The 24,378-nt window shown below is 40.6% G+C and overlaps 1 protein-coding gene across 1 annotated transcript in view; it reads left to right on the forward strand.

The window, feature by feature from the left end:
* The window catches only part of LOC128832717 (cytochrome c oxidase assembly factor 1 homolog), a 66,152-nt gene extending 45,337 nt beyond the window's left edge, over positions 1–20,815 (forward strand). Inside the window, exons 3-6 of the mRNA XM_054020298.1 lie at positions 10,162–10,263; positions 13,997–14,148; positions 16,496–16,572; positions 20,493–20,815. Coding sequence (XP_053876273.1) covers positions 10,170–10,263; positions 13,997–14,148; positions 16,496–16,572; positions 20,493–20,589 — 420 coding nt within the window. The 5' untranslated portion in view covers positions 10,162–10,169 and the 3' untranslated portion in view covers positions 20,590–20,815. The remainder of the gene's footprint in view (positions 1–10,161; positions 10,264–13,996; positions 14,149–16,495; positions 16,573–20,492) is intronic.
* Positions 20,816–24,378: the final 3,563 nt, after the last annotated feature.

Consider the following 24,378-nt stretch of genomic DNA (forward strand, 5'->3'; position numbering starts at 1 on the left):
GCTGGGTCTGATGAAGAATTTTGTCAAGGCCATTGACAAAACACAAGCAGCTTTCAAGTACCTCCGTGGAAAATTTCCAAGGTTAAGTGAAGCTAAGATAAAGGAAGGAGTCTTTGTTGGTCCTCAGATTCGTGAACTTCTTCGAGATGATGCATTTGACCATGCACTGCGTGGCAAGGAAAAGACGGCATGGAAAACCTTCCAGTTAGTGGCAATAAATTTTCTCGGAAATAACAACAAGGTAGACAACTACAGGTTGTCGGTGGAAAACCTCCTCAAGGCATACAAAAGCCTTGGTTGCAACATGTCACTAAAGATACATTTTTTGCACTCTCATCTAGATTTTTTTTCCCCACCGAACTGTGGAGCAGTGAGTGACGAGCACAGCGAGCGATTTCACCAGGACATTGCAACAATGGAGAAACGCTATCAGGGCAAATGGAGCCCATCAATGCTTGCAGACTATTGCTGGACAGTAACAAGAGATGCTCCATTTAATGAATACAAGAGACAAGCCAAGAAGCGCCGAGTAGACACTGAATAGGACTAAACTATGTACATAATAGTTTTTTTGCCTTTTGTTTCATAATAAATTTTATTTATATAACCCTTTTGCTGATTTTTAAAGTGTTACATAAACAGGACAGGTGAAATATTATCATGTAAAGCAACCATAAACACATGAAAAGACCTGGGTTTGCAATTTATGCTTAAAACTCTACTATCTACACAATATACATAGACATAAAATGTAAAAACTTAAATATATATCTTAGAAACAGTAGCCAATCAGTTGTTTTAATTGTCATATTTGAATTCAGCACATCAAAATACATAATAAATAGCACATTTTATCTCTGAAGTAGACGACGTCTCAAAAATTGTAGACCAGTGTTATGGGTCAGATCCTGGGCTGGGGAAAAATTGTAATAGCTCCATCAAGGAGCTATTACATCTGCCTAATGTAACTTCACTATAGAAAGTGGACTTTGTCTTTGTTCAGCAAGGCTCCTCTTTCACAAGGTGGTAAGCGTCTTTTCAGGAGAAGAAGGATGGGCTAGTGCAGGGGCGGGCAAACTTTTTGGCCTGAGGGCTGCATCGGGTTTCAGAAATTGTATGGAGGGCTGGTTAGGGGAGGCTGTGCCTCCCCAAACAGCTAGGCATGGCCCGCCCCCGGCCCCTATCCGATCCCCCCCCCCCCGCTTCTCGCCCCCGGGACTCCTGCCCCATCCAACTCCCTCTTCTCCCTGACGGCCCCCAGACCCCCCCACCCCTAACTGCCCCCCACTGCCCCATCCAACCCCCTCTCCTCCCTGACCGCCCCCAGACCCCCCCACCCCTAACTGCCCCCCACTGCCCCATCCAGCCTCCCCTCTCATTCCTGACTGCCCCTCAGGACCCCTTCTCCATCCACCCACCCTGCTCCTTGACCATCCCTGAAACCCTGCCCCATCCAAGCCTGGGGGGGAGGGGGAGAGAAAGCTTCAGAGCCTGAGCTGTAGCCAAGTTGCAACATAAAAATGTTGTCTACGTAGCTATCGCTAGAATAAATTCTCAAATCTGGGTCTGTCAATGCGGGTGGAGGCTCGCTCCCACTAGCCCTATAGATGTATCCCAGTCTCTCTCTGTCTCAATTCCCCATCTGCGAATGGGGAGTTAACTCATAGGGGTGTAGTAGATTGTGAGTTGCTTAGATACTGTGGTATTTGAGGCCACACAAGCACCTAAGATTCAATTAATTAATTAAGAGGTCATAAAAATAATGTAACAATACATTTCTGAAATGCTTCCTTTTTATGGAGAGAAGCTGACTCAGAACCAGCTGCCTTTTGTGCGACCAACACACCCTTTTCCTTACACGGTCCATGAATGAAGTTATGCCATTCTTTAGATTAAGTCAAGGTACTGACAACAGATGTGGAGTGTGTGAAAAATGATCAGGCGTGTGTGGGGCAGTTTCCTTGCCACTTTCCTGCTCCTCTTTCACCTCCACATCTGATCTCACAAGCTCAGTCTATGAACTTCCCAACTTCAGTCTGTCTGAATGAAAAACCTGAGGTTGTAGAGGAATTTTCTAAGTATATGATAGTGTCGCTACTTCTCTGCTTAGAGTAGTGTGTTTCTATGTCACGTTCCCTATTAATCTTGCCATGTTGCTGGTGTTTCAGACTTCTTTTTAAATTGCAGTATATTTAAGCTCTATTTTTGCTAAATCCTATTTTTTCCTTAATAGATTTAGCAGGTATTGAATTGTGGTTTCCGGGCTCCTGGCTCCATAGCAGGGACCCTGGAAACCCTGGGGTCTCCAGTAGCAAATTGGGCAGGGTTCTGTTAGACCCTTGCCTGTGTTTCATAGGAAGTTCATCTAAATAGATACATTTCCATCAAACATACTGATTGGGATGAATCCATGTTTTCCAACAAAAAGCTGTTTCTTTGGATAGTTGCTGACCAGCTTTAGTCAGGATCTTTTGTTGGTGCTTCTGGGCACTTCTCTAATAGAAATATGTGATTTTTAATTTCTTCAGTTTTTCTTGCTCTTTATTGTAAAATTTATCATTTTACAGTAACTTTTCTGTTTATATATTTTCCATATTGGGATTGTATTGGCTGAATTAAAAAGATATGCATCTCAATGCCTTTAATTTTGGAAACTTTTCAGTGTATGTAGCATATCAGTGTATTGGACACAGATGGCTAGTCAGCGAGCAGATCTGAAAACTAAATAGCTATTACTGCATTCCAGGCACTGCAGTTTCTTAGATCTCTCACTCAGAAATGGTTTACAAACTCTTAAATTATCACTCGTCTTGCAGATTCAGTGATCATATTCTAGGGAGCTGTGGACAAATAAGATGTATGCACACATCACATTCTGAAAGTGTCCCTTGCTCGACAGACCATCTCTCTCAAGCTCCTGTTAAGCAATATTTTTCCTCTCATATCGACAGCACAAGATAGTTGCTCAAGTAACATAATCACTGTTTTCTTAAGTAAGTTTTCTATGGTAATTTGAGAGCTGTGCTTTGACACTAGCTCTTGTTAGAGCCAATATGTGGCAGGGATGATTCACTGGTTCTGTGATAGACATACCTGGCAAGTTGGTATCTGTTCAGTTTTCATGGGCATTTAGGGAATTAAATTAGGAGTTTAGAACAGAATGATTCTTTCAAAGTTTTGAGTATGGTTCTTGTGATGTCACTCATGCTTGCAGAGAAACCAGGAAGTCTGCACCTTAGACTTCTCAGGTAAACATCTCAAATATTGTTAAAGTACACATACCAATTACATTTTTAAATCTGACTACAATGGGTACTTTCTTCCTGTTCTGAAATCTTACTCTTTAAATCTTTTGTAATTCACCTTTAAACACAAGAAGCTAATGTGTTTTTTTTTTTTTAAACAGAGGAATACAATTAGGACTGCTAATGACAGATTAGTAGGTATTAACCTAGAATGCCATTCTCCAACAGCAAATATGGGTCACGCTACAGCTATAATTATTCTGCTTCTCCTGTAACACATCATATTTTCAGGTCTTTAAGGTATATCCATATTGTTTCAATATGGGTGACTGGTAGATGCATTTATCTTCAGAAATGTCGACGGTGGACCCCCCTGCTCTAATCTGTACATAAGCCTTTCATCCTAGGATCTGAAAGCACTTTGTAAATTTAGAGATGGAACCTTTGTGTATCAGTGGGATTTGGGAGAAAAACCGAGAAGAATTTGGTTCTTTGGCTCCCTTGTCCCCATTGAGGTAAACAAAATCCATTTTACAGAAGGGTAACCTGGGGCGTGGCAAGACTAAGGAGGGAAGAAGGCACAGCAGTGAATGGAAAGGGGGATAGGTAGCACTGGAAGAAAGGAAAAGTCTGAGAAATGGGAGAAAGCCAATAAGGACAGAATAGGAGAGTAGTCTAGGGAGGGAGTAAATACATGCAGAATGGTGTGAATACAGAAAGCTGAGAGGAAAGAAAAGGAAAGCAGACATGCCAGTTGGTTGAGCCACATAACACACACATTCTCTAGACACATTTCCTTAGATGTGAAATATATCTGCAAGATTTGACAAGAGTGGGATGGGTGGCTATTATGAATTCTTAATAATTATGTTGGCTGCTCTAGTTTTTATAGTTAATTAACTAGAGATAGAGGCAGAAAATAGACTAAAATTCACCAGAAAGAGCACACAATCCTTTCACTGATAGGGGTCTATTTATCTCCCTGTTAGATGGACAGCTCCCTTGGAAGCATTTTCAGCTTCTATAGAAGAGTCTGTGGACTGATCCTGGTGAGAATATTTCAAAGTCAAGTCAGCATCTCTCTCTCTAAATGTCAAAATACTCCTCCTGAAATGGGATGGGGAAGAAATGATAATAATAATAATAATAATAATAAAACCCATCCCTTGTTACTCTTCATGTTGATTGTCTGTAAACTTAAGTGACTGTAAACTTAAACTCAAGGTAAATAACTTGTGCAACGGCTTCATTTGCATTTCAAAATGCACTAGCGCAATGTAAGTGAAGATATGTGGAAAACAGTGAATTAAAATATTACTGTTGAAACAGACCTATTGGATCTATTTATACTTCCCCTGTTTAGTGACAACACTGGGGAAGAAAGTATTTTGTGGGCATTATCAACAAACCATCTCTGAAGCCCTGTGTCTCCAGACATTTACTGGGAGAAAAACCAGATCAGACCCAGCTGCCTTGTACATACCAAACAACTCACTGTTTCGTCTTACAAGAGTCATGGACAGTTATTTCCATCTCATTCTTCTGGGTAAGCTGAATTTGTCAGTAGCTGGTAAGAGTGAACTACGTGAGGAGATGTATGGTGTTTCCCAGCCATCTCCCTGATCTTCTGTGTCCTTCATACTTAAGTGACTTGTTTTCACAAAAGTTGAATCTATAACCTGATCAAGTTTGAATTCAGACTTGCTGAACTGAAGAGGCAGAGGGGTTTTCAAAACAAAACAAAAAGCGCATAGGACATAGCTTCAGCCTCCTGAATTTAGACACTCAGATCGTACTTGGGCACCTAAATAAGTCACCTGATTTTCAGACACCAAATGCTTCAAATCTCAACATTTGGCCACAGAGAAAGCACAGGTGCCACTCTGCTCATTTAAAACAGCACTGTTTCCAAATATAAAAACCTCTGGCTGACTGGATTTATGGCACATCTATGCTTGAGTTCCACACAGGTATAGGGCCAATGAGCAGGTCAGAGAATTAATCAGCAATTATTACTTTAGGTTTTGTGCTGCTCCCTCAGTCTTCAGTGTGATGGCTTCCATTATTATATTTGTATTGCAGTAGTTCCTGGAACCCCAGTCATGGATCAGAGCTCTACTGTGCTAGTATCTATATAAACATACTGCAAAAAGATAGCCCCTGCCCCCAAAGAACTGGGATTCCGAGTTTTGTCACTTCAGTGACTGTAATCTGAGACATGTACAAATAAGATGTTATACACACACATCACCTGGTGAAAGTGCCCTTTGTTTCACTGCTACTCTCTACCACACCTGTGGAGGAATGTTAGGCCAATTCAATGAGGATAGAAAGATAAGGTCTTAAATAAATAATCAGAGAGGTGCATATATATCAGAGTCTAAAATCTAAACCGCCTCAAGTGTCAGGGGCTCCCTGAAGCCAAACATCTTTCTCTCTAAAAGGTCCTCCAGCTCAGATTCAAAATAAGCCAAAGTCTCATAAGAACAGTAGCTTTTGAGAGAATTCCACCATTTGAGACAGCCGAAATGAACTTGTGCAATTGTCACCATTCTGGGCTTATTATATTTCAGTGCTATAGAACTCCAACCCTTAGTCGGTCTCAGCTTCAAACCGAACCACAACCACCACCTCCTCCTGAGCCTGTATCTTTACATTATGTTTTCACTGTGTGAAATAAAGTTGCCCAGCAACTGTGCTTTCAGACTGGTTCTCTGGTGAGAACCATACATCCATTCTTTTGATACTGTAGATTCAGTATTCTTTCATGTGCATTAATCTCAGCCTAGCTTTCCTCTTGATGTTAAAATTAAAGACTCTTCCTGCAAAGTAGTTCACTTCCTCCTTTTGTGTCAGTCTTCTTGGAACTTGTGCTTTTCAATAGCAATTGTGAAGAAATCTGCGCTTGTTTTTCACAAGCTGACTCACATGCCCTTTAGTGGTCTTCTTACCCTAGCTGTGAAGACCTCTTTATAGAAAATGGCTGGTAACAGGGAAGTAAAAATACTCATTGCCAATGTCCTAACTTCAGGTTGCTGTGCTTATAGGGCCTGCTCAGATTCTCAGAAACTCATTGTTTCCCCCTTGTTACTGTTACTCCCTGTACTGTGAATGACATGTACATTCTCTCGCTTTCTGAGATTCCTTTATAGACCACAGGGTTCCCAGGTTGTTTGCTACTTTCCATAAAGCATGGCTCCCCCCGCCCCCATTAATCTTAGCAAAAACCAGGTAGCTAGCAGAACTAGCATGACAATCCTGATGATTGGTCTTTGTTAATATTCATATCTTAATACATGTTTGGGAACCCAAAAATCCTATTTCTCACTTGCATTTTATAGATCACACTTAAAAAGTCACCAGTTGTTGCTTGTTTAAGGGTGTAAAGTGTTTTGATGGGATCTTTTAACCCTATAGTTCACAGGTAGTCATCCTGATTAGGGAAAGGAAATTAACCCCTGGTGAATGAAATAATAAAATTTCATGGAAATGTACACCCTCGCCACTGAACAGAGGTACAGCAGGATGTAGTTTGCCCAACAAACAAGTCCCTGAATTGCTACTGAAAAGTTCTCTCCAAAAGCCCTCTTGCATGTGCATGCCTTGGTTGCACCATTCATCAGTTGAAAACATGACAAGAAACTTACTGTCTAATACACTTATAGGGTAGATGGTAGCTGACTGAATTGTATTCTGCACCTGAATAGTGGTGCAGAATTCCCCCAGGAGTAAAAAGAACTAGCTAGCTTTGGCCTTTTGAATCTCCTACTGTAATTTACTGTCCCAGGTATATATCATCACAGCAGACAAGATGTATGTGGGAGGATGGGTTAGAGTGCTACAGGCTAGGATTTGGGAAACCCTGCTCTCCCACAGGTCCTGTGCGACACAGCCAAGTCTGTGTGCCTCAGTTTCCCATATGTAAAGTGGGGGAAGTAGCACTTCCCTACTTAGAGGGGTGTTGTGAGGATAAATCCATTAAAGATTGTGAAGTGTTCAGACACTCTGCCAGTGGGGGGGCATATCAGTTCCTCAGATAGATGGTGTGATTGAGAGGGCTGCAGTAACTATTGAGTTCATAATTCACTCTTGCCAAACGGCATTTGTGAATCTCATCTTTTAAAAGATTAGTGAGATTTAAGCAGCTGAGCCTCTTGCTTCCTCGAAGTTCACAAAAGGGAAATGTTAATGTTTGTGTAGACTGCGAACTAGCAGAGACATATAACTAGACCCACTGGATGTAAAGAAGGGTGAACATTATAGCAGGTGTATAAAATAAGTATCCCGTTAATTGACATGGATGCCTCTCTCTCTCCATCACACTTGTTTGAGAGTTGATCAGACTGTGATGCCTAATGAACCACAGACATTTTGGTTGCAAGTAGCAGATCCTTTGACTACAGCTCTTTGTTAGGTTTATGCAAGACTGATGTTTATTACCTATGATGCTTACTGGTGCTAGATTTCAGTGTCTTTCTGTTTTCCTCAGCAAGCTGTCGTCTGTGCCTAGTGGGCACAAACATTTGCGTACTATTACCTTGAATTTCACTGCAAGAAGAAAATTATGCCTGGCACTTCTAGGCCACGGTTTTGAAAGGGACATAACAAATGCCTCAGGTCACAGCATGTTACACAACGATCAGCTTTCCAGATCAAAGACAGATTTTTTCTAAAATAGTGGTAGCGTTGGCCAGTTTACAGCTTTATTGTACGTCTGGTTGAGCAAACATCATAATAGGCTGATGGGAACAACTGGGCAGCACACCACGTTGACCATAATAAGAGATGTGAGTTACACAAACATACATCATGAGGTATTTCTTGCAGAAAATTGCATTAAGAAGTATATTTGGGAGAAGTTCTGCTTTTCCTTTCAGAAGAGTGTGTCCTTGTGAATCCTCTAGTACCACTTCTCAACAAGAAGAATTTTATTATTTCCACTCTTTGTGAGGTACTTGAGTAGCATGAGAGGTTGAGGGGAAAAGTGAGCAAGACTAGGGGAAAGATAGGTCAGGAAGAAGAAGATTTGGGGGTCACTTGTGCAGGCAGAGGAACTAGAGAAGGGTGGCAATGACAGGGGAAAAGGACAAGAGTTGAAGAGGGGAGTCAAAACCAACAAAAATCCATTGTCTCTTTGAAAGAGTCAGCAATAGCCTGCATGGGAAAGGTGGGGTAGGCAGGGTTGGAGGATGGAGACGCTGGGATTGCTCGCATGCTCTAATGGTCTGAGTGCAGACCTGGGGACTGTTCTCAGCTCTGAAACTGGTTCCTCATGGGGACTTCAAGTTACATGATCTTTCTGCCTTAGTTGCGTCATCTGTAAAACGGTGATCATACTTGCCTACTTAAGAGGGCTCTTCTGAAGATTTATATTATAGGAGGACTTGTAGAGCGCTGTGGCTATGAAAGTAATATGTAGTATTCTGATTTCAGGACAGTTCTTCCGCATAAGAAATTACTCTTCAACGTAGCGATCTAATTGGCAAAGACTACTTTAAAATGCTATGGTACAGTGTAACAATACACAGTTAAAAGTTGTTTATGCACATTAGGCAATAGACAAAAGTGATATCTGGGTTAATTATTAAATTCCTCCTTTACCTCAGCTAGAAAATTTGAGGGGATCGGATAGGGAAATTCAGGCAAACAGTCAATCTCTGAGGAAGGACAGGGAACATACCAGACATCATGCTGATGTCACACACTAGCGTGTAGCATTATGAGAAAGTTCTTTTGTTTGTCACTCCACCCTCTTAAACTATGGTTCCTCAGATGATGCAAGGTCTGACTAATGCATTCTTGGGGGATATGCTGACCATTTTCATAAGATGTATTAAGTGGCTTTGCCTCGATCATATTTCTGTAATTGGCTTTGTGCTATGCTTCATTAAACAGCTTTAGCTCAGCAATCCATTTGCAGAGTTTCAGCAGGGCAAAGGTTTGGGCTTGAAACCTTTAAGACCACTAATTTTATAACTTATCACAGCATCCAGTAGTAGTGCCCACACTAACTCCAGACATCTACACTCTTCAGTCAACAAGACTGCTTCACATTTGAAATGAGGTTCAGACTGTTTCCCCCGCAGCAGTCCATTGTCCCGTTTTTGTGATGGAAACACTTTAGGAAACAGCTATTCAGATGCTTGTTTATGGCCCATCCTGCCACAACCTGCCTGAAGGAGTGAGCTGGGGAAGAGTGTTAGATAGGATTCTCCTGGCCATATGGTTTAGCAATACTCTTTGGTAGCCAAGCCATAGAACTTCTACTAGGTTGACTCTTTAGGAGGTAGTTGTTACTCTGCTGTGTCATTCAGACAGATACAACAACCATGACTCATCAAATGGGCAGGATGGTAAAGGAAAAGGATTAGAGAAGAATAGGATTGTTCCTGTTTACCAGTGGCTTAAAAAAAACCCCAACAAACTCAAACCTCAGCAACATTATGTTTACTGGCAGTGATGTAGCTTGGCTCTGTAGCTTAAGACTTCTGGCCAAATTGATTCCGGTGCAAGCATATTTACTTTAGTGGAGTTACACTAGGGATAAATCTGGCCTCTCAAGCCTGAATACTTGCACTGTGTTACTGAGTATGTATGGTAAGTCTTGAGAACAATATGCTGTGTTTCTGGCCATCAGCCACACCAGGGAGGTCATTTTCTTCTTGGCAATTAGTGAAGTGGTGGCATCGCAAAAGGAAGTGAATAAATATATTCTATCCTGTTTAGGTGCCCAGTTCTCATCACAGATTTCCTCTGGATGTACTGTGGGGCCCCAGAGAGAGCTTGATTGCTACATGCAGTGATTTCATTCCGGCTTATTTTGCTGGGATATTGAAAGAACTTTGCAAAAAAAAAAAAAAAAATCTTAGTTTTCCTCATACAATAAATGTGTCTCTCTCTTTTTTTCTCTTCCTAGGGAGAAAAATGCCAGCCTCTTTAAGAAAACTACAGCAAATGGCTATTTATCTGGGGCTGTTAAGTGGTGGGGGATGTGCTATGATGTATCATCTTATGCAAAGTAAGTCCTGTTGCTATTAGCAACCTTATTTCTGCCCTCTCCACATCATTCCCCTTTGTACAGTGGACAAATAAGAATAGTTCAGTTTCTGATAAACATGGATTGGAGGGAACAGCAGCAGAGCTTAAAGATTTTATTAATCACACCTGCCAATTGAATGTCCCTTATTTTGTAGGCTAGGCTTTATTTAATTCCAATACTGGTTCTCTCTGAAACATGGTTACTTTAGTCTCAAAAGGATTTATTTAAAAACAGATGAAGGTTTCTATTCTCAATTGGATTTTAAAAATGGTTGTTGTTGGGAAATGCAGGGGAAGGGGCAGGGGAACACCACTTAAATAGGGAAATGTGAACCGTTAGAATTCTGGTCAATTTGTAATACATCCAGTTTATGGTGCTGTTCCCTCAAAATGGATCTACTTGCTTAATTGGCCGGGAATTATTAATGTTATTAGTTCAAGCAATTGATTTTCTTTTTTAGTGACTTCCAGACATTTAATAGTCCTGAAGCAACAGGCTTTGTTTCTATTTATTAGAATGCTCTAGTCCTGGGGGTCTCATGCCTTTCCCTTGTACAATAGAACCTCAGAGTTCTGAACACCTCAGAATTGGAGGTTGTTTGTAACTCTGAAACGTTTGTCACTCTGAACAAAAGGTTATGGTTTTTCTTTCAAAAGTTTACAACTGAACATTGACTTAATACAGCTTTGAAACTTTACATGCAGAAGAAAAATGCTGCTTTTAAACAATCTTAATTTAAATGAAACAAGCACAGAAACAGTTTCCTTACCTTGTGAGTTTTTTAAAATTTTCCTTTTTTTATAGTAGTTTACATTTAACACAATACTGTACTGTATTTCCCTTTTTTGGTCTCTGCTGCTGCCTGATTGTGTACTTCCAGTTCCAAATGAGGTGTGTAGTTGACTGGTCCGCTCGTAATTCTGAGGTTCTACTGTAGTTACTATCAGTTTATATTGCTTTTTGCCTAGCCTTGTACTTGAGGTCATTTGCAGGAAGGGTGGCCAAACTCCTTTCTGAAGCCCTCAGTAGTTGTGAAATCTTCCCTTCATTTGACATATTTTAATAACAAATTGGACAACATTGGAAAGCCAACTTGTACTTCAGACAACTCATGCACTTGAGTTCTGAATTGCAGCTGAGGCAGACTGATAAGCCCGACGTGTTTTAAAATAGAGAGGATTTTACAGGGATATTAGCATTTTCTCTTAACGTCCCTTGACATAGATTTACTTTCTCCTTTCCCAAATCATTTAGCTAACAATCCACTTAATTTATGTGGCTATTGATCATCATTAAAACCATTGTCTGGTGAAATGTTCAAGTGAAATATGCATAGCCTATTAAGGACCATTGCTTTGGTGTGATGTTGATAGCCACATAATGTTTTTGATATTTTGATTACAGGCCAATTGGGCTTTTAATCACTAAAGTACAGCCTTTAATGAGAGTTACCCTCTTTGTTAGCATCAAACAGAAACAGAAGCTACTGTTTGACTCGCAAGCTAATACAGTTTCATATCTCTAACCTTAAAGGCTTGTTAACCCAGGAGAACTAAGCACCAGTGCCAATCATGTGGATTCAATGAAGTTCTGGTTCCCCTTCCTCATCTTCATGTGTACAGCCAAGATGACTGAAGCGTAAGGAAGTCCTGGGACTTCCTCCATGTTGTACATTGAATAGCTGAGTAGCATTTGAATCTAGGATCCTCTGACTTCTCCCTTTGCTGTACCCAGTGGTTTACATCACTTCCTTATATATCTGTTACATATAACTATTCCTGTTCTGGACCTTTTCTACAAAGATTCTCTTTGCTTTGTCAGAGCCCCGAAGACAGTGCCAGGGAGAAAACAACCCAACCAGGCTTCCACTGCTCCCACCATTTAAGTTTTGTGTCATGCTGAAATAGTTTCAGACACAATAATTGAGAAGCTTTTTGTCACTACAAACCACTGAGCTCCAATTTCAGGCTCTCTGTGAGGAGATAAACAGTAGTCCTTATAGCCCACTGTTGTGCCCTTTAGAAACCCCTGCTCTGGGTTCATGCTATAGATATCTAAATTCACACCCATTAAGGCATTTATGTTAATACTTCAGGCAAGATAGTCATAAGATACCACTGTCTACTGTGCACAGCTGAGAAGCAGGGTGAAGGGGGACTGGCTGCAGCTTCCCGATTCAGTCTGCTTTTATGCTGGGAATGGCCTCTAAGTATTGAAAGCAGCCTGGCTGACTGCTATCCATGGCCCTCAGAGGCTGTCATCCCTCAGAAAATGGCCAGCTGCAGCCCTCATTAGTGGCTATGGGAGAACTTGGGCTAGAAACCAGCAAAGCTGCCTCTGTCAACTGGGGACAGCCTCCAACTCCGTTGCACTCCCAGAGCAATATAAAGAGGTGGACAAACAAAAGATTTGGGTCCTCTGTTTTAAATCTAAGGTGGGAACTAGATATTCAGGGTGGGATTTTCAAAAGTATTTGGTGTTAGCCTAACCCTCTTATCATTTAAGTCAGTGGGAATGAAGCTAGGCCATCTGAAAATCCCGCTCTCAGCATGCACAGCTTGAAAAGTTTGCTTCAAGATTTTTCTAGCACTAGAAGGCCCATTAGTTCCCTCTCCCCCCCCACACCCCGACAACTCTATTTTATACATTGGTCACCACTGAAAAGAATATTTTCCAGTTTTCACCTCAGCTGCCACACTATTTCTTTGTATTTCCTTGCTATGATACTTCACATACTGTGATGTAGAAACTGGGAGCACATTGACTTTGATGGTGACAACTGTATATGTTTCATGATACCCTTTTAAAATTACAAGTGGAGGAAACATTGTTATAGGATTAAGCAAGGTTTAAGCAAAAGTCCCTAAAGCTAAAACACAAGGTTCTGTAGTAGCAGCTGCTACTGCCATCCTAGAGCAATGTAAGAAGTTTTCAGTTCCTACATGTTTTCCAGAATTCCCTTTAAAGTTTAGAATCCATTCAGAATGTTGTTGAAGGCACCTCCTACTGCTCTACAAGTGTCAGAAAAGCATGGAAGCTTGCCCATAATGCCACTCTTACATGTGCAGGACATTTGAAAGGTCTTCAATCCAGGGCCTATTTCACCTAAATTTGCTACAGAACAACACTTTCCTTCTGCTGCAACGTTTCTGATTTAGGGGGTTGGGATCATCTTTAGTCAGTAGTTGTCCATCTAGTTGTTTTCCCCACATTTAGAATTGTTTGCAGTCACCACTGAAACGGGTGGTAGTGCAGACTTGGGATTCTCTTTTTGGCAATCCACAAATGTAAAAGTCTCAGATTTTGGAATCATGTCTGGTATCTCATGGCTGGTTATTACTATTTATAGTGTTGAATTATTTTTCTGGAGGGTTTTCTGTGTGCATATTTTATTATATATATATAAAAAAAATGGGGGGTGCGGGGCAGGAGAATGTCTTTTCTTTTATTTGCAGTGTTGTTATAACCGTGTTGGTCCGATATAGGAGAGATGAGGTGGGTGAGGTAATAACTTTCATTAGATCAACTTCTGTTGGTGAAAGACGAGCTTTCGAGCTACACCGAGTTCTTCAAGTTATAGCTCAAAAGCTCATGTCTTTCACCAACAGAAGTTGGTTTAAAAAAAAAAAAAAGTATCTTAGGTCTCCTTTTATTTGTTTTTTTTCAACCCCATATTGACTTCTTTTCACAATGGTCTGTTTCTTTGATCTAGAAAGTTTTGCCAGGACACAGTATTATCAGCTGGCTATTGAGCAGCTTAAGAATGACCCTGTAGCCTTGGAGGCACTGGGGGCCCCCCCTCTTAAAGTTCACAACATCAGACTGACAGACAAGAGTAATCGCGTTGACATGGCCAGAGCACAGGTAAGAGCAGTGAGCCTGCCTGCCAGTGAAACAGGACTCTGAAAGATGGATTTTAAGTGTATAGTAATGATGGGGAAGAGAGTGAGGAGGAGATTTTTCAAAGGTGACTAAGTGATTTAGGCGCACAGGCCCCATAGATGAGTGTTCATTGCCCACTTAGGGTGAAACTTTCAAAGGCATTTGAGTCTCTTGATTTGAAATAGCAAGAATTACTCCTCCATGTTGTGCTAATTAGTTTCATACAGGAAAGAAATGGGGTGTGCACCCACTGATGCTTCTTTATGCTGTATAAAAGGTTCACCATCCCCACCCAAAAGGATTTTTTTCTGCTTGTTTTTTATTTTTACATAAGGCCTTGCCTATCTTGGGGTTTTTAGCTACTGGAATAGTTATGCCACTAAAAAAGCCAGAGGATACAATTTTCAAAAGCAGTTGCGTCACTTAGGCATTTAAGACCAATTGACTTTCAATGTAGCTTGTGTACACAAGTCACTGAGGGTGCTTTTGAAAAGGTTAGTCCTGGTGTGGATGTGTTGCACAACTGTAAAGTGTGATTAGCTCCAGCACAGCTTGCACTAGTTTGAAGCAGAGTGAAGCCAGACTGATAAAGGTCACTTTTTATGCTGTGTCTGCACTAGGGCTTTGTATCAGTGGAGATCAGTGGCTCTTAACCTTTTCAAACCATTGTACCCCTTTCAGGAGCCCAATTTGTCCTGCGTACCTCCACATTTCTCCTGACTTAAAAACTACTTGCTTACAAAATCAGATATAAAAATACAAAAGTGTCACAGTACACAGTTACTGAAAAATTGCTTACTGTCTCATTTTTACCATATTATAAAATAAATCAATTGGAATATAAATATTGTACTTACATTTCAGTGTGTAGGATATAGAACAGTATAAACAAGTCGTATGAAATTTTAGTTTGTACTGACTTCACTAGTGCTTTTTATGCAGTCGGTTGTAAAACTAGGCAAATCTCTAAATGAGCTCATGTACCCCCTGGAAGACCTCCACATACCCCCAGGGGTACATGTACCCCTGGTTGAACACCACTGGTGTAGATAGCCAGTGGCTTTTTAAAAACAACAACAAAAAACCGAAGGTCAAGGGTATTTAGTCTGGTCTTCCCTGCTTTTGCTAGAGGTTTCAGATGCATCCGGAGAGTTTTCAAAGCCATTAATGAAAGGAGCACAGGGTTCTGAATCTTTGACAAATATCTTCTTCCAGCTGGCTGTAGGGCATTTGAGTTAAAGGTGTTAACCAAGAAAATAAAAAGCAGCAAGTTTTAAACAGACTGAATAAAATTCACTTTCCCTTTCAATTAAATCAGGATCCTGTTGCATGATATCTGTAATGTTATGAATTTCCTAGTTCTCCAGTTGCCGTTAGAGTCTTCCAGGCAAGAGCTGAATTTCCAATATAAAAAGCATAGACAAAAAATGTCAAGCTTCCTTTATATAGATCAGAAGTGGGGATCCACCAACCTCCAATTCATTTTTTCCTTTGTAAGTCACCTTTAAGAATGTTACAAAGATTGAAATGTCTCAGGATGAAGTCACATTTCATTCCTTTGACCAACCAACTGCTTTTTTATCCACCATGTCCCTCAGTGCCTTCTATGATGAGGAGCATTATTTCATCAGAGATATGAAACCAGTGAATGATCCTTCATCAGCCAGAGTGGGTTGCTACAGCGTGGTCCAGGGCTATTGTACCACCTCCAGAGCATGCCCAACTCCTGCCAGCTAGACCTCCTTGAGAAGGCTTGGTGATGTCATTTTTGATGGTCTATCAAGACTAGACAAAGCATATTTATTTTCTTCAGCCATGCTGAATGTTTTAGCAGAAATGCAATACTGCAGCCGTAGCCTAATTTATTAAATTACAGTATTTTAATGGTAGAATTTTCAAAGCTGCTGCAGGATTTTACTATCTAATTCCCATTAATTTAATGAAGGGTAGCTTTGACCATCCCAGCCTTCATGCCTGTATTTGTTATAATAAACTCTATGGATGACAAGTATTACATAAGATCTCCTAGAGCTTTGCAAAGAAAGGGTGTTAGTTCAAATATTTCAGAGAGTAAGTGACTTTCTTTATACGGCTGCAGTCATAACATAGAACATGCTTTTAACATCGATTTGTGTATGACAAAATTGATACACTCACACCCCATTAAAAAAGTTTAATGAAACTCTCTAAAGTGCTGAAAAGCTGAAGTATCCATGTTAAAATTGTGGGAGTGATTCAGTTTTATCTTATTGACTAAGGAAGGAATAAAACATTAATTTCACTAACAGCAGCCATTGAAAGTGTTCAACTAACTTTTATATATCTGCAGTTAAAGATACCAGTATCTGGAACAAAATCAGCTGGATATCTCCATACCAATTCAGTAAGAGACCTCTCCCTTAACTGGTGAGTATGAATAAAAGGCTACTCTGTGGAGTGTTCAGGGTAGGAGCAGAATCAGGGGCAGCAGGGCCAGATTTTTGGTTTATAGTCATCAAAATGGCTGAGATTATAGAAATAAGAAATCTGCCTTTGAAGAGCTTATGAAATATTGTGTTCACATGCTGTCATTATGGAAGTGACAATATCTATTAACTAATTTACATTTCTTATCCGCAGAATACAAGAGGATGAGGACATTAGACTGAGAACTTTGTGCTGAAAACGGTCCTCTATTAACTGTAACCCAGTATACTGGAGTGCATAATTGGCCCCCTGAGTCTAATTTACCCCCTTTTCCTCCCCCTTCACACAAAAAGAAAAATGCTAAAATAGTTGGGCACCAGGTTTAACACTGATTGTCCTTAGTTATTTTAACAGGCCTGTGATATCTTCTGCTGTTCTCAGACCACAGCAATGCCATGACGCGATGGGTATGTCTACACTGCAGCTGGGAGTGAGCCTTCCACCACTGGTAAACAGACTTGTGCTAGTGGAGCTCAAGTTAGTGCGCTAAAAACAGCCCTGTGGGCACTGCGGCTCGCCACCTGAGTTTAGACCCAGAGGGTCAAGTGGGTTTGAGAGCCAGAGCTGCCACTTGAGTGGCAATGTCCACTGTGCTAGTTTTAGCCTGGTAGCTTGAGCCCCGCTACCAGGAGTATGTTTAGCAGGGTTGGGAGGCTCCATCCTAGGGGCAGCACAGACGTACCCAGTGAGGTAAGCTAAGGATTGTCTCATTTTCTTCAAGTACCTGGCTAATATGGTCTCTCTTTGTTCAAAGAAAGGCTGTATTGGGGTGAAATGGAAATTTCTTTGTACTCCAAGATACTAATCTGTGTTATGGATGTGGGGCTTTCAGTATTAAACCCAGACCCCCTCTTTCTCAAGGCCAAACTGATTTCCAGAACTGAGAGAATAATTAGGAACCAATAATTTATTCAGCAAGTTTGATCTCTATTGCGGATTGAAGAATTTCTGAACAATCTACAGTTTCCACATCTATTTGTTCTTGAAAGTCGGTACAAAACGTTTGTTAGTTCAGTTTTCCCTGTGTCTTGTGGTTAGATCTCCAAAACCAAAGCAGTTTTGCTTAGTTGCACCTGGCACTATGGAATTGTCTCTGTTACATAATTAGATAAGACTTACCAAGAGTAGTTGAAAATTCTTGTGGAAACCAAATTTAAAATTCAGTGGTTAGGGTACTAACCTAGCCTAGCACTTGGGAGACCTGGGCTTAAATCTCCGCTCTGCCACGACCTACCTACAGGTGACCTTGGGTAGGTCACTTAGTCCCTGTGTGCCTCAGTTCCCCATCTGTAAAAAGGAGATAATAGTACCTGCGTATCAGATAGTAGGTGAATGGGGCCATACAAGTACGTAAGGGCTTATCTAGACAGTTAGTGCGCAGCAAGCTGGGGTGTAAATCTACAGCACGCCAACTGTCCACGTGGACCCTGATTCTGCACTTTGATCTGGGGAACGTTTAGTGCGCAGTAGCAGAGTCCACACAGACAGCGTGTGGCATGCTGCTGCGACAGACATTTACACTCCAGTTTGCCGTACACTCACTGCTCGTCTTGACAAGTTCTAAGATAAATTTCAAGTTCACTCTCCAAACATACCCCAGTGCAAACTTAAAATATATTTCCCAGAAACATTCATGCCAGTAAAAAGAAGAACAGGAGTACTTGTGGCACCTTAGAGACTAACAAATTTATTAGAGCATAAGCTTTCGTGGACTACAGCCCACTTCTTCGGATGGATATAGAATGGAACATATATTGAGGAGATATATATACACACATACAGAGAGCATAAACAGGTGGGAGTTGTGAGCATACTTACTTATCAAACTGTCTGTACTGGGCTAGCTTGATTATCACTTCAAAAGTTTTTTTTTTTTTTCTCTTAATTAATTGGCCTCTCAGAGTTGGTAAGACAACTCCCATCTGTTCATGCTCTCTGTATGTGTGTATATATATCTCCTCATTATATGTTCCATTCTATATGCATCCGAAGAAGTGGGCTGTAGCCCACGAAAGCTTATGCTCTAATAAATTTGTTAGTCTCTAAGGTGCCACAAGTACTCCTGTTCTTTTTGCGGATACAGACTAACATGGCTGCTACTCTGAAACCTGTCATTCATGCCAGTAAAATTTCATCACGCAAGTATTTGGCCACATTTGTGCCAAGCAAATGGTAGCAATATAGTTGGTTCCTGACAGTTCCATTTTGTAATAGATGAGACATGAATGTGTCCTTGAACCAGATCACAGTGATTCAAACACAGGTGCTCCATAAAACAAAACAGCATAAGCCATTGTTGGGAATAACTATATTATACCTGAGTTATCTGACATGGTTCTTGATAATGGGCAGACAGTCTAGAATCTAGAAAGAGAAACAGCAATGACAAGACACTGAAGGTCAAATTTTCAAAAGTGACTTAGATTCCTAAGTCATATTTTAAAAAATGACAGACACATAAGAGCTTAGATCACTTCTAAAGAAGAAACTTAGGCCCCAGTGTCTAAAGTCACTTTTGAAAATAGGAGTATTTGAAAATTGGACCTGGAGTGACCAGACTATAGATTCATCATACAAAGGTGCAGCAACCTAATTGTATTACGGTATGTGTGGGATTTTTAAAAGTGATCAGCATTGGCCTGACACTACTCCTCTCACTTAAGTTAATGGCTACTGCTGACTGGAGCTGCTCAGGAACTTTGATAGAATGTTTTTCAGAAAATGCTGATGGATTGAAACCAAAACGGTCTGCAGAAATGTTATCTGTTTACCTAATTTACTGTTGTTCTAGTTTTCATCAGAAAGGTTTCTCAGCCCTAGGATGGAATTTCTGATAAAACCCAGAGAGAGCGAACAATCCCCTATAGCCAGCAGCCCAATGGTTAGGCCACTTGAACCTGGGTCTTCCACATCCACGCAAGTCCCTGCTGCCTGATTCATCCCAAGATGAGTGCTCTAACCTCCTGGCTATTCTGGGTTTTTTTCTTTCTCTGTCAAAATTTTGAAAGGTCTTTTTGTTCTGTTCTGCATCGGAATGGAAACAAATTCTGAAACCTCACACGTTTTTCGCAAAATGGAGTTCTTGTTTTCTGGACAGCCCTGCTACTTCAATGGGCACAGTTAGGCTAATGGAGGCATGAGGGTCTGCTCGGTGCAGGCCCATGGACATGGCTTTGCATTCTCCAGTCGAGTGCGCACAGGTGGGTGTGCTTCCTACAGTGGAGCACCCATAGGGACGTATACTTGAAGGAGAAAAAGTTATTTGTAGCTGGCAGATTAACACTGATAGTCCTCTCAGAAAGTGGGCTTGGAGCAGAACTTTGAAGAGCAGAGGGTACACCTTTGCGTATCCCAGAAGTACAGCTTTCTTTCTCTAAATGGAGTCATTTTATTCTCTTTGCATACTTGCCTCCTCCTATGAGCTTCTATACTTGTATCAACAATCACATTCAGTAACAATGTGGTGTCAAAGCCTCCCTAACTAAGATAATTCTTTAGCAATGTGATCTAGACCCAATACCAGAGATTAGCGAAGGACTACCTAATTGCAGTCTTGGTAGGCAGAAGTGTCTGATTGTAAAAGGAAAAAGACAAGTTATTTAAAAAAAAATTTTTTTAAAAGCACACGCTAATCACCCTGTCAGGATTTTATTGGTGTTGCAGAACCATGATATGTAGTTTCTTGGTCCGTTAAGCCATCAAGGAAAGTGTCTTTAGAGGTTTGCATCTGAAAACCTTTTTAAAGCCACTTTAAATTACACTAAATGATTTGGTTCTTGCTGTCTAGTGTTTTTATACTTGACATCACCACAGTATGAAATTGGTCAATTAAAGTCAAATGTTCTTTTGGTTTGTATCAGCTGGTGTCTCCGAGATGTCGCCTTGCAACTCAGGGATGGTCAGAATATTCCAGTGTATCATTCGTGTGTGGAGAGCACCAACACACAGGAGGGGTGAAAAAGAAAGACAGCTGCTTTGCACATCCTGTCACTTGAGGATCTATTGATTGGTTGCATATTACTGTGTACATTCAGCATTGTCACAAATGGACAATTTCAGTTAAGTGGACAATCTTACTGTCCAATTATTTCTCTAGCACTGAGCTCAGTGTTGGTATTGTTAATTTCATTCTTTTTTATTTGTGTGTATGGCAGAAACCCAAAATAAAGATTTTACAGTACTATTACTGTTCCAGAGTATCACATTGTTATATCTTGTATGTGCTGCTATGATTTTTTTTCTTGCTGGTAAATTGCATTTCTTTATGATTATGAACCTCAAATCTGGACAGCTGATTTGCTTTCTAAGTCTAGGTGACTAGTCAAATTTTCAGATAAACCAAATAATAGGTGGTTTTCCCTTTTTAGGTGACGTAAGTCAGTGGCCAAACCTTCACTGAACTATCTTTACAAGGAAAGACAACGAGACCTAGGTTGGAGAGAGAAATCACTATTATATGATTTACTAAAAATGAAATATGACTTGCAATTTAAAAAAAATATATTTGCACTCCTATAGCTCATTTAGTGAATAAGGCAGACTATAGGCACAATATATGTCTATCAATGTTTCAAAAGCCACCATCAAAGTAGACTGAGAAATACCAGAAGTCAGTCAGTCATTTTACTTATCTGGGGAGCAAGCCGTGCAGTGATAGTGACACCATGCTAGATGCCAAGCGACTAATATCAAACGCAACAAACAACTTCCAAATCTTTTCAAGTTTATGAAAAGGTAGCATGATCAGCACCGATACAAAAATACATTTTTTTTAATTTAATTTTTTAAAACACTGGCATCATGTCTGTCCTACTCTATGGAGCAGAGACATGGAAATCTACAACAGCAATTGATGAGAAGTTCAACTTATTCCAAAGTAAATGCCTACAGAAGATGTTCAGAATCTATTAGAGTTTATTACAACATCAGATATTCTAAGCAGAACACACCAACTTAAAACATCAAATATGGCAAAAGGATGGACATATTTAGGACATGCTTTAAGGATGCCATCAGCTTGACTTCCACATGAAGTGATAACATGGATACCAACCGGCAAGAGAGGTAACCTAGAGAAACATGATGTAGAACAGTAGAGAAAGAAGCTAAATTCATCAGTGTGACACTCAGAAGCCTGAACACCAGCACAAGACCAAGATAAATGGCAAAAACTGATGGATATCCTCTGCACCTCAGGATACAGGAGTAGAAGGAAAGAAAAGATAGGCACTTCTAAGACACGCAGTAGGACTAGTGGTGATCGTGAATGAGTCAAAACAATCCCTCCTAGTCTAAACCCTGAAGAATTGTGTGAGAATTTAAATATTGCCATCCAAAGGTCATATTGCAATTTTGAAACAGTTGAGCCAGCCTCTCCTTCTGTCAGGTGACCCTTTCATAGCCACAGATACGAAGAGTACTGAAGTCTTCTTAGAATGAAATGGTTTAGGAAACCAAACTCCAGTCTGAACCCCATTCTACTCTGTTCCTCTCTATTTCCATGTATAACTTCATGTTATACCCTGTACTTACACACAGAACAGTTCCACTCATTTCTATCACCATTCTCTGCTCATTCATACTGGAATTTTCAAGAGAAGCCTTAGGAAGTTAAATCACTGAGAGTTGGTCAACTAACTAACTTCGGTAGGCCCCTTTGAAAATCCCAGGCTTAAGTACTTTACATCTTCACTGTGATCATCCTATTGCCTTTCAATTCCCTTTTTAAAGAAGGTGACAAGATGTGTGTATACTATGTTCCAGCTGCAGCTTCGCAAGGGTCTCAGGAGAGCCATTATTTGTTCTCGGATCAGAACAGGTTAACACTACCTGGGTTCCACCCTCAGTTATCCAGGACCCTGGAGGAAGGGCTCTCACACAGCTTTTGAGGACAAACTAGGAATTTTAACCATCTTAGTTTGTTTTATGGAATCAGGATTCCTAGAAACAAAGTTCCCTCTATTTCCCTGTAAGATTCTGGTAATGCTTCCCTTTAATTTTAATGGCATCTCTTCATCTTCTCTGATAGATGAACATATGTTCATTTAAGGGCTCTCAATAGTCCATATATTATTCCTTCACACACCTTATTTCCTCTAAATCTTTTTTTTTTTTTTTTTAAAGCCAGGGAATGGAGATTGCCTTGGAGACACTATAAGTAGTGGCAAGTAACTGTAGTATAACAATTGGGAGCAAACTGGACTGTGTGTCAATTACATGTAAAAGCCCTACTTTTGGTCTTTCCCCCATTACAAATCTATTAGTATACATAAACTTGCATACCTGCTGATCTTGAAAGAGGTAGAGTAGGGTCATAGCAGTACAGTAGCTTCCTCTCCCCTGCATGTACTGGGGAAAGAAAGAACCTGACTTCTTACCCAATCAGTTAATTTCTACATATGGTTTCCATTAGGCACAGCCCATCCCACAGCTGCTAATTTAAAGAGGGACACAGGTGTATTAGGAGGAAGCCAAAAGAACTGGGGAAAGACTTGAAACAGCTAACAGTTGCTAAAAGACAAGATAACCTCAGTAAAGGCTCCTGCATGACACCCCCTCCTTTGGTCTTTCCTTACAATGAAGTAAGAGAATCTGAAGCAGAAATCCTAGGTTTGCTACTTCATTTTGTTAAATAATTCATGCATTGTAACTATATTGTGTTAGCAATTGCTAAACAAACCTAATCCAGTCCTTGGCCACTAACTAGTTTTTATTTCTAAAACAATCTTTTAACAGTGCATTTAGAAATGACAGAATCACTAGTCTGGTAAATAAAATCCACTCTTTGTCACCCATACAGTTCAGAAGTAACAAATGCCTCATTTTGCAAAATACTGGATTCCCTTTCCCATCAGTTCTACTAAAATGGGTTTATTCTTTAGGGGGGGTTGCCTCATTCCTGTGCAGGATCTTACTAACTTCCATAGTACAGAATTTATAACCCTTGCAGAAGGGAGGTAGCAAGACAAACAGCCTGACAATCAAGGCAAGATTATCTTTATTTAGAAGCAATTGTATTAATATTTATTGTCTCTTTGTAAATATAATTTGCTGGGATGATAAAATATTTATATCCATATATGTTTGCTTAACTAGGACCTGGATGATTGCCTAGTTAATATTTGCAGTGTTGTTGTAGCCATGTTGGCCCCAGGATATGAGAAATTAGACGGGTGAGGTACTATCTTTTATTGGACCAACTTCTTTTGGTGACAGAGACAAGCTTTTGAGCTAACAGAGCTCTTCAGGTCTGGGAAAGATAATCAGCTTGTCATACATACAAGGTGGGACAGATTGTTAAGCCTAAGGAATAGCTCGTTGCAAGAGACCATTTAAGATGAAGTGGGCAATTAATGTCTGCAGTCATAGGACAAAGGTGGGTTAGTGAGTTACAGTGTTGTAATGACTTAATGTCTATACGGTACTTTGATCACATACAGCACCATATAAATGCTAAGGAGTATAACATGGATGCCTTTTCAGGCCCACATCTCTAGAAGAGGAAGGGCATTCTTGTAGCTAAGGGTATGTCTTCACTACCCGCCGTATCGGCGGGTAACAATCGATTTATCCAGGATCGATATAGCGCGTCTCATTAAGACGCGCTATATCGATCCCCGAACGCGCTCACCATCGACTCCAGAACTCCACCCGAGCAAGCGGCAGTAGCGCAGTCGACGGGGGAGCCGCGGCCGTCGATCCCGCGCCGTGTGGACCCCAGATAATTCGATCCAAGATACTTCAACT

The sequence above is a fragment of the Malaclemys terrapin genome, chromosome 2 (assembly GCF_027887155.1).
Source record: "Malaclemys terrapin pileata isolate rMalTer1 chromosome 2, rMalTer1.hap1, whole genome shotgun sequence".
Lineage (NCBI taxonomy): Eukaryota > Metazoa > Chordata > Testudines > Emydidae > Malaclemys > Malaclemys terrapin.